General features: G+C 35.7%; 1 protein-coding gene across 8 annotated transcripts in view; it reads right to left on the reverse strand.

Annotated features, from left to right (window-relative positions):
* Positions 1 to 446: 446 nt before the first annotated feature.
* Positions 447 to 13,373, reverse strand: part of SOCS6 (suppressor of cytokine signaling 6) — a 31,342-nt gene continuing 18,415 nt past the window's right edge. For 4 of the 8 annotated variants that reach the window (XM_065053039.1, XM_065053037.1, XM_065053040.1 and 1 more), the window contains 2 exons: positions 12,060 to 12,177; positions 447 to 6,858 (listed from right to left, as the gene is read on the reverse strand). In XM_065053039.1, coding sequence (XP_064909111.1) covers positions 5,129 to 6,733 — 1,605 coding nt within the window. In that variant the 5' untranslated portion in view covers positions 6,734 to 6,858; positions 12,060 to 12,177 and the 3' untranslated portion in view covers positions 447 to 5,128. The remainder of the gene's footprint in view (positions 6,859 to 12,059; positions 12,178 to 13,373) is intronic. The other 4 variants (XM_065053034.1, XM_065053041.1, XM_065053033.1 and 1 more) reach the window with 1 other exon arrangement.

Below are 13,373 nucleotides of genomic sequence, written 5' to 3' on the forward strand. Positions count from 1 at the left end.
TGAAGTGAATACATCAAGTGAATACATGAAGATTAGCAGCATATGTAGTTTTTTTACTGTGGAACTAAATAAGAACTATTTGCATGCTTGGAAGCCAAGAAATAGTATACTACCTTTGAAATGAAGACTTTTGTTATGACTTTTCTAATTTTTTAAAGGAAGAAAACAATAAAAGTTATCAAAAAGATAACCTATGCTACATCCACAGACATTTAAAAATCATATTCTAGTTATGTTCTGGCAATTTTTCTTCTTGCTTTGAAATGTAGGAATATCATCAGTATACAGAAATGTTTTGAAAAGTCAGCTAGCAGGGGCAAAACAAAATCATACAGAACAGTTTAAATTGTAGCCACTGCAATTTAAATGGTTACATCAGATGCCCAAATTTTGTCTTTTTTTGTTTGTTTTAGAATATCATTAAGATATAGAACACTCCACCAACCTTTTTGTGAACGAATTTTTTATTTACACACTGTATCCAGAAGCAGATACATAAATCCTTATACAATTATTTTTCAAAAATGTGCAAGAAATTACTATAATTTTGTTTACAAACCGAAACACATTAAAATCAATGGACTTTGGATAATTCACTTTGTGGCGTGCTTAGTACAAACAGTGCACACCAGGTCTGAAACAGAGCAAAGTGTAAACTACAGCAATCTGGATTGCAAGTATTAACTTCATGGCACTCCATCATCACTATAAAAATTCTTTAACCCAACACGTATTCATACAAAATTCATTAAGAATTTTTCATTATCTGTGTAGAATTTAGAACACTCTTCAAATACAACAATGCCGTATTTCCCAAATTGTGAACTACTGTCTAGCCCACTTTTTTTTATTTATAAAGAATGCTTGCAATTTTTATTCTTTGCAGTCATAAAAAGATTTTAAGAAATTAAATTGGCAATCATTAATTTATCCATAGTTTAGCTCAGAATTTGTAAGTTCCATAACAGAGAAATACTTCTCATCAGAATCATAGCCCATATATTGCTGGTATGGTGTTTAAAATTCATAATTCCAGTATTCACAGAGATGAAATGCATCAAAACAAAAACTGCACAGATTTCATGTAGCCCAGCAGTCAATATTCACAGAAAGAAACTGGCTTTAACAAAACGTAAAGTCAGCTCATCTGCGAACAAAGAGTTTAATTAATAATTGCATTTCTGATCCTTCTGACAGAAAGATATTTTTATAAAAAAGATGGCATTCACTATGTCAACAGCAGGATAAGTGCTATATCCTTCAAACAGATCAAAGAACACACATTACTTTCAGTTGTTTATTAACACTGGTTTACAACAACAACAACAAAAAAGGAAATTGTGCAAACTTACTTTTCTATTTCCAAATACAAGGTGTTGTTTTACTCTTCTGATCGGTAAAACAACGTTATCAATAATGTCAATCATCTCAGATGCTCAAAAAAGGAGTTTTATTTCAAAGTTTCATTTTCAAAAACATTTTTTCACAACTCAATTGCATAAGAAGCATACCTTTTGAACCTTTAAGCTGTTGTGCTGAATAAATAGCCGTATTTCTGCTCTACAAGGATCATAGTCAGTTAGCTTTTAATCCTAGTGTATCTACTTCCAAAGGTCCCCAAATTATCCTCAATCATTTTCCTTTTATTTGTCAAGGTCACTTTTTAACTCTAATTTTCAGGAAGAAGAAGTCAACACAATTTCTATGGTTACTCTGAGTACTTCTAAATTGTCTCATAACTAAATGTTACACGTTTCTTTTCCATTAATCTTTATTATAAGAAATTGTCAGTATCTTTAATGTTTTCAAAGCAATTTTTCTGGGTTCCTTCTGCTGGCTTGACAGTTACCTCAGCATGAAAAAAATACTGCTAGGTTCTGATTAATGAAACCTGTAAAAACAATTATTTGTGTCTACCTACTACTGATTTAAAGTATTTTGAGCTTAGTTGAAGCATCATCACCATTTTTTAATCTAGAAATGAAGTGCTATATGGTTCTCACACCCTAGGCCTCAATCATTTTACAGCGTTCCTTTTGTGGAAGCTTTATGGTGAGGGGGGCGGGGGGTGGGTAATGACAAAGTTAACTTGACCTGATTAAGTTCACAGATGAAGAACACAGCAAGGAAGGCAATTCAAAAAACACAGTTGAAACAAAGGTTTTTTAGAAAAGCATCAACACACATGAGTGTACAGACTGAAATTTATAAAGGCATGGCAAGAAATTTAGCATGTGCATTCTTGCACGTATTTCAATTCAGCAGTAAGACCAGGATATTATAGCTTCAACTACTTAAGTTTCAATGCAATGACTGCTAAATTAATGCATGTGGTGTAGTATAAACGTATGTTTAATGCATTCAATAGTGGTATTAAATGGCAAAGAAAATATTTAATACAATATAATCTTTCAAAGATTCTGCAGAATGCATAGGCCCTCTAGCTTGTATGGGGAAAGAATTTTTAAAGTGAAGAAAATGCCAGAGGTTTTCTTCCAAAAGTATGCATCTGAAATCCATAGAAATGCTTTTCTTTTTCCTCCCCACAGAGAGAATCAGAACACTGTACCATACAATAGGTTATTGTGCCTTTTTGAATTAAGTTAGTGATCCTGATTCAGGGGAAGGGGGCTGGAGGGGAAGTCAGTAGAGGAAAAAAAGAAAACAGAATTCACACTTGCATACATATATCTCAATGGCAGAGCCAAAAAATTACGCATATAGACTGCTCTAGATTTTTTTTAAGTTTAAAACTTTAACAGACTAAAGAAGAAATCCTTATTCTCCCTCCCTTAAAAGCAAAGGCAGCCTTTATCTACCTTTGATTTTATTTTTAATTATTTTTTTTAGTTAAACATTATGGTCAAAAAATAAATTAAAAAAATATAAATTTAGTCTATCAATTCAGGCAACCCAAGATGTAGTGCTATTGCACCACCTTGCAGCAATACTGTATTATCACTAAAGACTCATTTCAGGGGGCAAAAGGCTAGATTAAACAAGAAGAAAATGACCTAAACAAGAAAGCTGTTTCAAAAATGAACAGCTTTTTCTAAGCTGATGTTTACTGACTAGCAACTCCTATCAGAGATGGGGAAGATGACATTCTAAAATACAAAACAGGGAGGCAGAGGCAGGCAAAGCACCTCCCTTATGAAGAAAGGCTGAGGGAGCTGGGTCTCTTTAGTTTGGAGGAGACTGAGGGGTGACCTTATTACTGTTTATAAATATATAAAGGGTGAGTGCCACGAGGATGGAGCCAGGCTCTTCTCGGTGGCAAACAATGATAGGACAAGGGGTAATGGGATCAAGCTGGAACACAAGAGGTTCCGCTTAAATTTGAGAAGAAACTTCTTCTCAGTGAGGGTGACAGAACACTGGAACAGGCTGCCCGGGGAGGTTGTGGAGTCTCCTTCTCTGGAGACATTCAAAACCTGCCTGGACATGTTCCTGTGCGACCTCACCTAGGCGTTCCTGCTCCGGCAGGGGGATTGGACTAGATGATCTTTTGAGGTCCCTTCCAATCCCAAACATACTGTGATACTGTGAAAGCAGGCCTCCCTCCCAAGCCAGCCATTACCCCTTTAACAAATAACTCATAAAAGTGATAGAATCGTGGCAGGTGGAACAAAAAAAAAAAAAAAGACAAACCAACAACCTGAAACAAAACAAGAAATGCCATGGATTAACCTTGCATGACAAAAATATTACAGTGTAGAACCTGTACTCCCCACTGAAAGTCTCTTTTTCCCTACAGAAGGTTAGAATAACTGTAAGCTTTTCAAATGCCAGAATCTTTGACAGATATCACAAACATTTACTTAACTGATTCAATATTTCACATGTCAAAATGTATTTTGTGAATAATAAACTGAAACATTTTCTGCGGTCAGTGTATATCCAAACCTCTCTCCCCCATGATTTCAAAGGCTACGAGAACAGAGCTTTAGAGATGCATTTTAAGTATCTTTCATCCAAAATGTTATCAGTCTTGTTCCTTCCTCCTCTAAGGATATCCCAAAAAAGGGAAAAAAGATCCAAAGGACATTAGTGTATTACTGCATTTCTGAAGGGAAAAAAAAAATATGCAGAAAATCATAAAATGTCAAGTAGTTTGAATATAAATTGTAGAAATCATCCTATCAGAAACTTTACCCAATCCCTAAAATGGCTTATCCATTTATGTTCCCATAGTAACAATTCCTAGAGTCTTCCTACAAATCCAGGGAATTCCCACTCCCATCACCCCCCCAAGAGGAGGCAGGAGTGAAAAGGACAGAAAGAGGGGACCTGGTAGGTGTTCATTTAAGCGTGGCATGTTTTTAAAAGGTAATATTTGACAAGGCCCCAATACCGCAATTTCCTTATAGGTACTACACGTTGACTTTCACAGACTTCTTTTTTTTAAAGGCCATTTTTAGAAGGACAGAATACTGAGACAAGAAGAAAGCTGAACCAACCTTCTCAAACACAAAATAGTGTACAGACAATACAAGATTTAGGAGAAAGATTTTTTTTTTTCCAAAATATGCTGCATAACCATGTTTTTATCATACAGCTCTGTCTATAAGTTCTAAATCAGGGCATATCTCTATAGAAATTCATAATTAAGATACCAGGAAATTGGTTTTCACATAGATGTAAATTCTGTAATTTAGAATACCAATGTTTTTTATTCACAATCACTTTTTTTTAAAAACAGGCTATTTTAATGGAAAAAAACCCATTCAACAAGTTTCATTTGACTTTTACTTATGGTTGAATACACATGAAATGTGCTTTCAATGCATAAAAATCACAGTGGATAGCAGCAAAGGACTTGGGGGAAATTAAGGAAAATTTGATCATTCACATTGTGATTAATCTGCACATTGATGAAAGATAGCTATTTCACACTTCTAAAAATAAACTTGAGATCATTCTTAAAAAAAAAAAAGCCCCCCAAAATACACAAAAACCCCCAAAACAAACATAAATCCAAATGCATTACTTTTCTTTTACACACAAAAATGAAATATTTTTATGGCAGCAAAAGATTTTGATAATAATGAAAGTCTGTAAACTGTAATTCAATCTCTTTTTGTTGTTGTTGTTCCCAAAGTGCAAGATGCAAGATTCCCATAAGCTTTCAGTAGTGCTTTTCCTGTAAATAATCCTTCATTTTGTTTGGCAAAGGCAGTTTCTGAATCAGGTCTATTCTGGTGTACTGACGTATTACAAAACGACACAGGTATTGTAAAGAACGCACCTGCATAAACCGAGAGACTGGATTTGTCAGTCTCACTGGATAAGTTGCAGATCCAGGCAGTCGGGATCTCGAATAGCAGAAAGCTCCATTTTCAGAGTCCCTGATTGAATGTTCAATTAAGTCAACTATAGACGTATGTCCCTCCACATCTGGTTGTTCATAAAAGCTAAACCTGCCATTTGAGTGTTCAATTCTAGTGTGAAGAGTTTTTCCATGGGAACGAAAACTCAAACTTAAAAGATAACGATCATCAGAACTATCTCGAACAAGAAACGAGCCATCAGGCACATTAGCTAATTTTCCCTCTGCCTCCCAACGTGTAATGGGGCCCCAGTACCATCCTTGTTTTGCAAGTTTTTTCAGTTCTTCTGTGAGACTTGTCACAACCATAGGACCACTGTTCTGTACAGAATCATAAACTCTTCCAACTCCAGGGGCAGTGTTAGGATCAAAATTCAAATGGCAGCGCACACTTTCAGCCATGTGGGCATCTGTGCCATTTAATCCATTGAAGTTCCTTTGGATTTGATTATTTTGCATTGGAGGTAGCAAAGGTGAGAGTGGAGGGACATCACTATGATTAACTCTTGGGCTTTGCAACATGACTCCTGTGGTACCAATCAACAAACCATTCACTGTCTGGTCCACAAAGATATCTGGTGCAACAACTACATCCTGATCCACTTGGCTCTCTTCTTCATGGAAAGCATTTCCCCCCACTTGAGAAGAAACCGTTGAAACTTCCATGGGTGAGGAACTATCCAGACAGTAACTACGTGATCCTTCCAAAGGATACATTCCCTCATCTAAAGGCACAGTATACTGAATGTAGTCCTGAGGCATTAATCCAATAACTACAGGCACATGTTCATCAATATGAAGATGCAAGTCCCCATTCTGAGATTCCGTATTTTTTAATGCATTGTTTTGTTCCTGGAACACGTTGTCTGACTGCAAGTCATGGAAGTCCTTTCGAACGCCATTCAGTGCTGGGCTGGGATTAGAGGAATGGACCAAGGCCTTGACTTTCACTTCCATTTTGATGCAAGTCTCTTCCGAATTTGTAGGTCGAAGGGGCCAGGGAGTTGGACTGTAATGGTGATTACGGAGGGAAGTGGATCTCAGAGGTCTTTGAGCTCGCACATCTTTGAAGGTTATTGGAGCAGATGAGGAAGAAAAGGTGTCATCATCTGCAGAGCTTACAGATGGTGTGCTGCCTTTGCCTTTCTGTTTTTGTTTTGCTGAAAGCCTCCTTTTTAACGTACCCATTAAGCTTTCACTTTTTGATCTATTTTTGCCTCCTTTTTCATCTTCACTATTGACTTCACAGTTAGCCAAATCTTTACCATAGCAGCTGCCAAACAAGGAGTCATCTTTTCCAAATTCACTCAACGATGGCTGCTGAACCACTACAAAGTCGCTTTCATCTTTACTTTTATTTAAGTTAAAGGACTTGCGAATTGTTTTGAGACTGATTTTCTTCATTATGACAAGTTAACAAGTCTGGCTGATCAGCAGTGCTTGTGGTGATATAGCCCTAACACATGCAGAGCAGCTTCTGCTTCATTTATGTGTTTTATCCAGCCTCATTTAACTTCAAGAGCCATTTCCTAGAAACAAATAAAAAAAACAATTAACTTCACAAAAGAAATATTTTTAAAATTATCTAGAAGGGTTTCCACCTCTCCAAACAAAACATAAATTGCAGTACTCAAGTAACGATCATGAAATCGAAGTAAATAGAGAGAGCTGATTTGGAAACCAATCAGACTCAAAAAAATGATTCTGCTAGATCTGCCTCAGAGACTTCCACAACTTCTTTTCCTGCTTTTAGCACGCTATTTTTAAAATATACACACACATTATATCACACTGATAGGCATCTATATTTAATGCACATATGTAAAATTTTCAAGCACAGAAACATGCCTCTCTTTCAGCAGGCTCTTAAAAAAATCCCCACTAAAATACCTATATAAGACATTCTATCCAACAGGATTCCTAGATACAGGTTAAATTGAGATTAGTCCAAAAATCATGGTCTTACAAGGTCATACTTTACACAGAAAAGTTGAGCATTATTGAAATAGTTACATAATTACATGAAAATTAACTCCAGTCAAAAAATAGAGAGGAACTAATAACTACGTAAAATCTGTTTAGAGCAAACCATAGAAGACCCCTCCTTAACTTCTAGGAAACAAATGTGATTTCCAAATTCTGTTTTAGGTATAGAGGTCACATCACAGGCCCTCCTTGCCTAGTACTATTAGAGCTTTTCTTCCTCCAGTAATTTTGCCAGGACTAAGTGGGCACATCTGCTCAAGTCCCAGATAACTTCTTCCACCTGGCATCTTCCAGAGTCAGGTATCCACCCCCTCCATCAGTTTGTCTGTTCAGCTTGTTTGGGTTTTGTTTGTGGGTTGGTTTTGTTCGGTTGGTTTTAATTTTTAGTATCAGTTAGACCTTCCAAAGCAAGCAGTTCTGCAAAGAGGGAAAGAACAAGAAGGGAAAGAGAAGAGACGGAAGTTGCTGCTGCCACATAAATAGGTACTACAGTTAGTAGTAGCCGTTTTGCACGTACGTCCAAATACATGTTATGTTAGAAGCACAAACTGCAGCAGACGAGCCCGGCTCCAGGCTAAACATGGCAAACTGGAGGAGTCCAAGAATCTTTCAAGTCATATTCCAAGTATGGGGACTGAGAGGAAAAGTAAACAGCCCTTCTGTACACACTTCTCACTTTTCTCCCATGGTATCACAAAATAAGCAACTAGGAAAACTGGTACAATTAACTGAAATAAGTTTTATCAACTAAACAATACAATTTTCTAAAATAACCATTCAAAAATTGCATAAAAGCATGTAAGGAGAATGATTACCATAATCAAACAGCAATCCATTGACCTTTACTCTTGTCCAGTCCAACTTTTGCTGTCCTCAAGTACACAAAGGCTAAAAGATCTTATCCAAAGTAAACTAAAAGACAATGTAAGATTATGAACTTCAAAATACCTTGAAAAAAATTAAGTAAAGCCCTGCTGTTTGGCGGGGGGGTGAACACTGTTCTCATAAGCAGCAGAAGCACTAAAGCTAGATTTACTTGGATTTGTAACCTAGTTCAGTCTTCAAATTTTCTACACTATCTGCATCACTCTACCTCGAAGACTCATTCTGTCTTTGCCATAACCTCCAACATCTCCCAAGTCAAACTTCAGCGTGTCTTCAGCTCTTCCGGTTCCCTTTTTTCTAGTTACTAAACAGCACTTTCCTTTCTCTCAATGAGAAGAAACTAAAGCTTCCTCAAGCTTCCTCTTCTACTTGTAAACTGATTTACTTGCCATCAGCAAAGAACAAACATGCCCTAAAAACTTGTTTACTGAACAAAAGACTAAGAACCAACTCTTGTTATAAATTAAAATTAAATCCTTAAAAAAATCCAAACAAACAAACAAAAAAAACACCAAGCAAAACCAAAACCACCCCCCCCCCCCCGACACACACACACCTCACAAAAAAACACAGGCCCAGTATTTTATTAGTTCATTACTTATCTTCCACTCCTAACATGACTCCTGTGGTATCTGGAGTCCTGACACCTTAAAAACTGTATTCCGCTAACAAAATTGGAAGACGATACTAAGATATGCACATGTATTTTCAAAGGGTAAGACATTAATTTTATTTTCCTTTTCTTATAACAGATGCATTCAGAAGTGTAAAATTTCATGTTTTAAAATACTGATATTTAATATGAGCTCCATATGTTTGGAATAATTGGGAAATATGGAAGTACTGAAAACCAAACATGAGTAGAATATATTTAGTGGGTTTCATATGTCTGAAATCTGCCATATCAGAGTAGCTGACAAAGTACAGTAATTAAGAAAAAGCTAGATACCGATAAAGGGAGAGTTACATATCAATTAAAAGTAGACTTAAAATGCCTTGTTGACTTTATATTCCTAAACCATTTGGTTTTCACCATCTTATAAATTCACAGTACTCTTTTCATTGTATGTAACTAAATGAACTTTTGTATCATTTTCTTTGTATGTAACACAATGAGTGAAAAATATCATTTCAGGATTCTATGCTGCTCCTAAATTGACGGAGTGTCTGTCCATTTGATAAATTTAACTGTGCCTTTGTGTATATATTCCCTGGGAACACTCACATTAGCCCCACTTGTGAAACCCATGTTTTCCAACTGCTTCTGACAGACATCCACAAGCTGATACTACTTCCACTGTAAGAGATACATTTCCCCATCCTTGTGGGAAATGTGTCATCCTGTTTGCAATTCCTAATCCTAAAAAAGCAAGTATGAAATAAAGTCTCCCTTCTGAGCTGGGAATGAAAATAAAAGAACATTATCACATTGCTAACTGGGGAAACAGTATGTATAGAGCCCCAAACTGTCTTGTTCACCATTTTTTTTTTTTTTCCAAAATATTTAGTTACCTAAAATTTGACTAAAAGATCTATATCCATATACTTGGAAATGTAGAATTTTCCACTGTCTGCATCTAGAAGAGCTGAAACAGAACAGCCCAGCATGCATCCCTTCCTGGAATACAACAAAATGAGCTACTCAACTTCTTCACAACCCTCAGCACTGCAATAGCTTCGTTAGTATTTTGTACTAATTATGGCACCACCAAAGTCTCCCACTGATGTGCTCTTCCAGTGCCATCTGCTGTGCAGTGAATTCAGACAGCTTAACTAGAGACACCTCTAGAAATTCTGCTGGCAGGTATTTGCAACTATAAGCAGACTTATACCAAGGCACGGTGGCTATGTAGGCTGAATTACCTGGAACACACAGAGTGAAAATGAGAGATTATTCAGACCCAGAAAAAGAATCAAATGTTAACACACAGAAAAAAGTCAGAATGAAACTCTGACTGAACTTCTGCCACAAATTCTGCATCTTGCAATCTTTTAAATTATGCAGGTTGAAAAAACACAGGCCTCCTGACAAAAATTACCTGGACTACCAGATTACTACCCAGCAAACACCACGGTCCCTTTTGTGTTTATAAAAAATAATCAGAACTAAATTTGCACATCTCATTTGGAGGTGAAGAACCACATGTATTAATCACATAAAAATGCGAAATTATTAGTGAAGACATTTAAAGCCAAAACTAATCTACAGGCTGCTTCTCAGAAATCTAAAGAGCAGGTCATGCAATCATATATTGTTATTATAGTGGCCAGTACCAATTTATTAAAAACTACGTAAGCTGAAAGAAACAAACAAACAAAAAAAAACCAATAAAACCAAGCCTGTGTAAATCTAGTTTGAATATTCAATACTTCAGATACTTCAGAGTAGTTTCAGTTTGATGCTACAAAGTGGTTTTAATGGACTATAATCAGACAGCTATCTCAATTCAGTGTTTGCAAAAGTACATCAACAAAAAGTTTGATTATTTATATGGCCTTTGTTTCTTTTTCACACTTTTAGGTTAGGTACACTCATTTCCAGAAACAAATACTATAACCAATGTTGCCAGAATACACTACTACAGAAATAAAACAGTGTTAACTTTTAAGAGCTGGGACAGAAATCATCACACTGGAACCATAGAACAAAATCCAAGTCATGGTTGAAAAAGAATTGGCTTAAAAAAAAGTCATTACAAAAATGGCTCAGAACTTTTAATCTGCACTGTTTCAGATAACTTAAGACTTTCCTAAAATAAACGTTAATCTGCTCATTTCTTTCCACAAAGTGAAACAGTGAAGAATTAAACTTCATTTTTTTGAACACACAGCTACCGTATTCCTGAGAAGTCTGGCTATCCGTGAGAAATACATAATCTTTATTCTTATACTGAATCATAGTAAGACAAAACATTTACAACTTCATGTTAAGCAGATCTCCTTCAGAACATTTGGCACAACTGAGCATGGTGCCAAACTGAAGACAACAATGTAGACTAGTTGAGGAACAACCATGGAAAGTATGTATCTGGAGATCTGGAAGTTCCAATTTGGCAAAAAGAAAAAGCTTTTTCACCATGAGGAGAGTCAGGCAGTAGAAGATGTTCCCCAGAGAAGTTGTGTAGTCTCCACCCCTGTAGGCTTCTAAAATCCAACCATGCAAGGTCCAAAGAAACACTGCCAGATCTCAGGGCTGAGAGGTTAGACGTGAGACATCCTGAGGTCCTTTTTAAACTCAATTATTCTGTGATTCTATGACCTTAAAATTTGCAAGCTGTCTTAAATTTAGTTAAATGCAATATCTTACATTTATTTTTAAGAAAAGTTCATGTTTGAAAATGCCTAGGAACTTAATTTAAAATTTCAATGCAGTACTACAGATTTGCCAACTATTTCTACTGTTGAGCAGAACATCCGGCTTAGAGAGAAAATGTAAAAGCTAGAATTAACTGCAAATATTGTACTACAGAGTGTTTTTCTTCCATAGAATCATAGCACATATACTTCAAATGTATTGCATTTTTGACATAATTATCTATATAAAGAAAATAACTAACGATACCTTGAAACTGGGAAGAAGTTTCTGCATTCCTGGGGCATGATAAGCACCAGGTTTTCATTACAGTGAGATAATGAAGCCTAGTCTCATTATCTGCAGAAATATGAGGTAGTGTTCCCCTTCTGCCGCCGAACTCTCACTGAAATATATTCATGCATTACTTGGAAGGGAGTTCCAACAACAGCATCTTAAGATAACACAGATTTCAAGTGCTATATTTTGGAAATTCCCAAATATCTAAATTTATTTCAGAATTCCTAAATCCACTGATGTAAATTACTAAGAAGTTGTTCTCCATACCTGTTTCTGTTAATTTTACTTTAATAATGAAGTCCATATCACTGAAAGGTATTTCTTCAAAGCAGTAACAGACAATATTGACTCAAGATATTTCCTTCTATGTACTTGAAGTTTCAGTCTATGTGAGCACAAAAAACACACATAAAACACTCATTAAGTAAAAACAGATTAAAAGAGAGATTAAATACCTTTTTCAAACATCATCAGTTTCTGATAGAACACACACGCACTACATGGCAGCTTTCTCATTATACATGCCAGTGGCATACTGAAGATGGTGATGTTATTCCCTTCCCTGAACTTCAAGTAAATTTCTACATTACTTAATTTAAAAACTCTTCATGTTACAGAGTAATCTAAACTCCATCTCATACTTTTATATCTTGAAAACAAGAAAAATGTAAATGGTGTTAACAGTAGCTTGCTTTGTAACAGGTGAACATTGTTCTAATATAAGATAATAAGATTGTGGATTGTATAAAAACCCATCCACTCTTGCACACCTGCTTTTCTAGTGAGTGTGAAGAAGCTCAGATGCACACCTTCATATAAAATTAAAACAAGGTGTATGAAAAAAAACACAAAAAACACATAAACCCACAATTATAAGCTCATCTGACAGTACTTTGTACTCTTGATTTTTTAAGAGTACTTAAAGCTTCCTATTTTTAAGCTAGCTAATCAAATGCCTGGAAACAGAGTACATGTTATTCACCATAAATTTAAACTTCCACCCTGCAAGATGTGAACAGCTGAGGAAAGTCAATTTAATAGGCTTTACACAAATAAAAAAATTAAAAATCAACACATGACAGTAAGTCATGTAATTTCTTTTTATTTTTCCCCTCCTTTTACAAAATCCTTTTACAAAGCCTAAAGGAAAACCAGTTCATGGACACTAGTGGTCTAACACTATAGTCATCCTAATCACTATTAGCAAACTTGAGCTGAGAATAAGCAAAGTATGCCTTTGGTAATAAGCAGTGGGGTAAAGTAATAATGAAAACTTGACAAAGAGATTTTTCTTCAACACCATTAGTGGAATTACCTGCATGAGAAAAAAGGAAAAAGAAAAAAACACAAAAACAAACAAACAAAACAAAAAAATAAAACACAACACAAGGTAAAAAAAGCACTGAAGAAGTCCAAATACCTTGACTACTTGTCTCTGGCCTGCTGCTGAAAAAGGATGTCCCTTAGTATCTGGATTTTTTTTTTTTTTTTTTTTTTTTCCTCTTTCCTTTAAACACTACTCACTGCAAGCAGCCATGGATTAAGTCCTGTTCTTCTTTCCCATATTTGGTTGCAGGACAG

This window comes from Columba livia, chromosome 2 (genome assembly GCF_036013475.1).
Source record: "Columba livia isolate bColLiv1 breed racing homer chromosome 2, bColLiv1.pat.W.v2, whole genome shotgun sequence".
Taxonomy (NCBI): Eukaryota; Metazoa; Chordata; class Aves; order Columbiformes; family Columbidae; genus Columba; species Columba livia.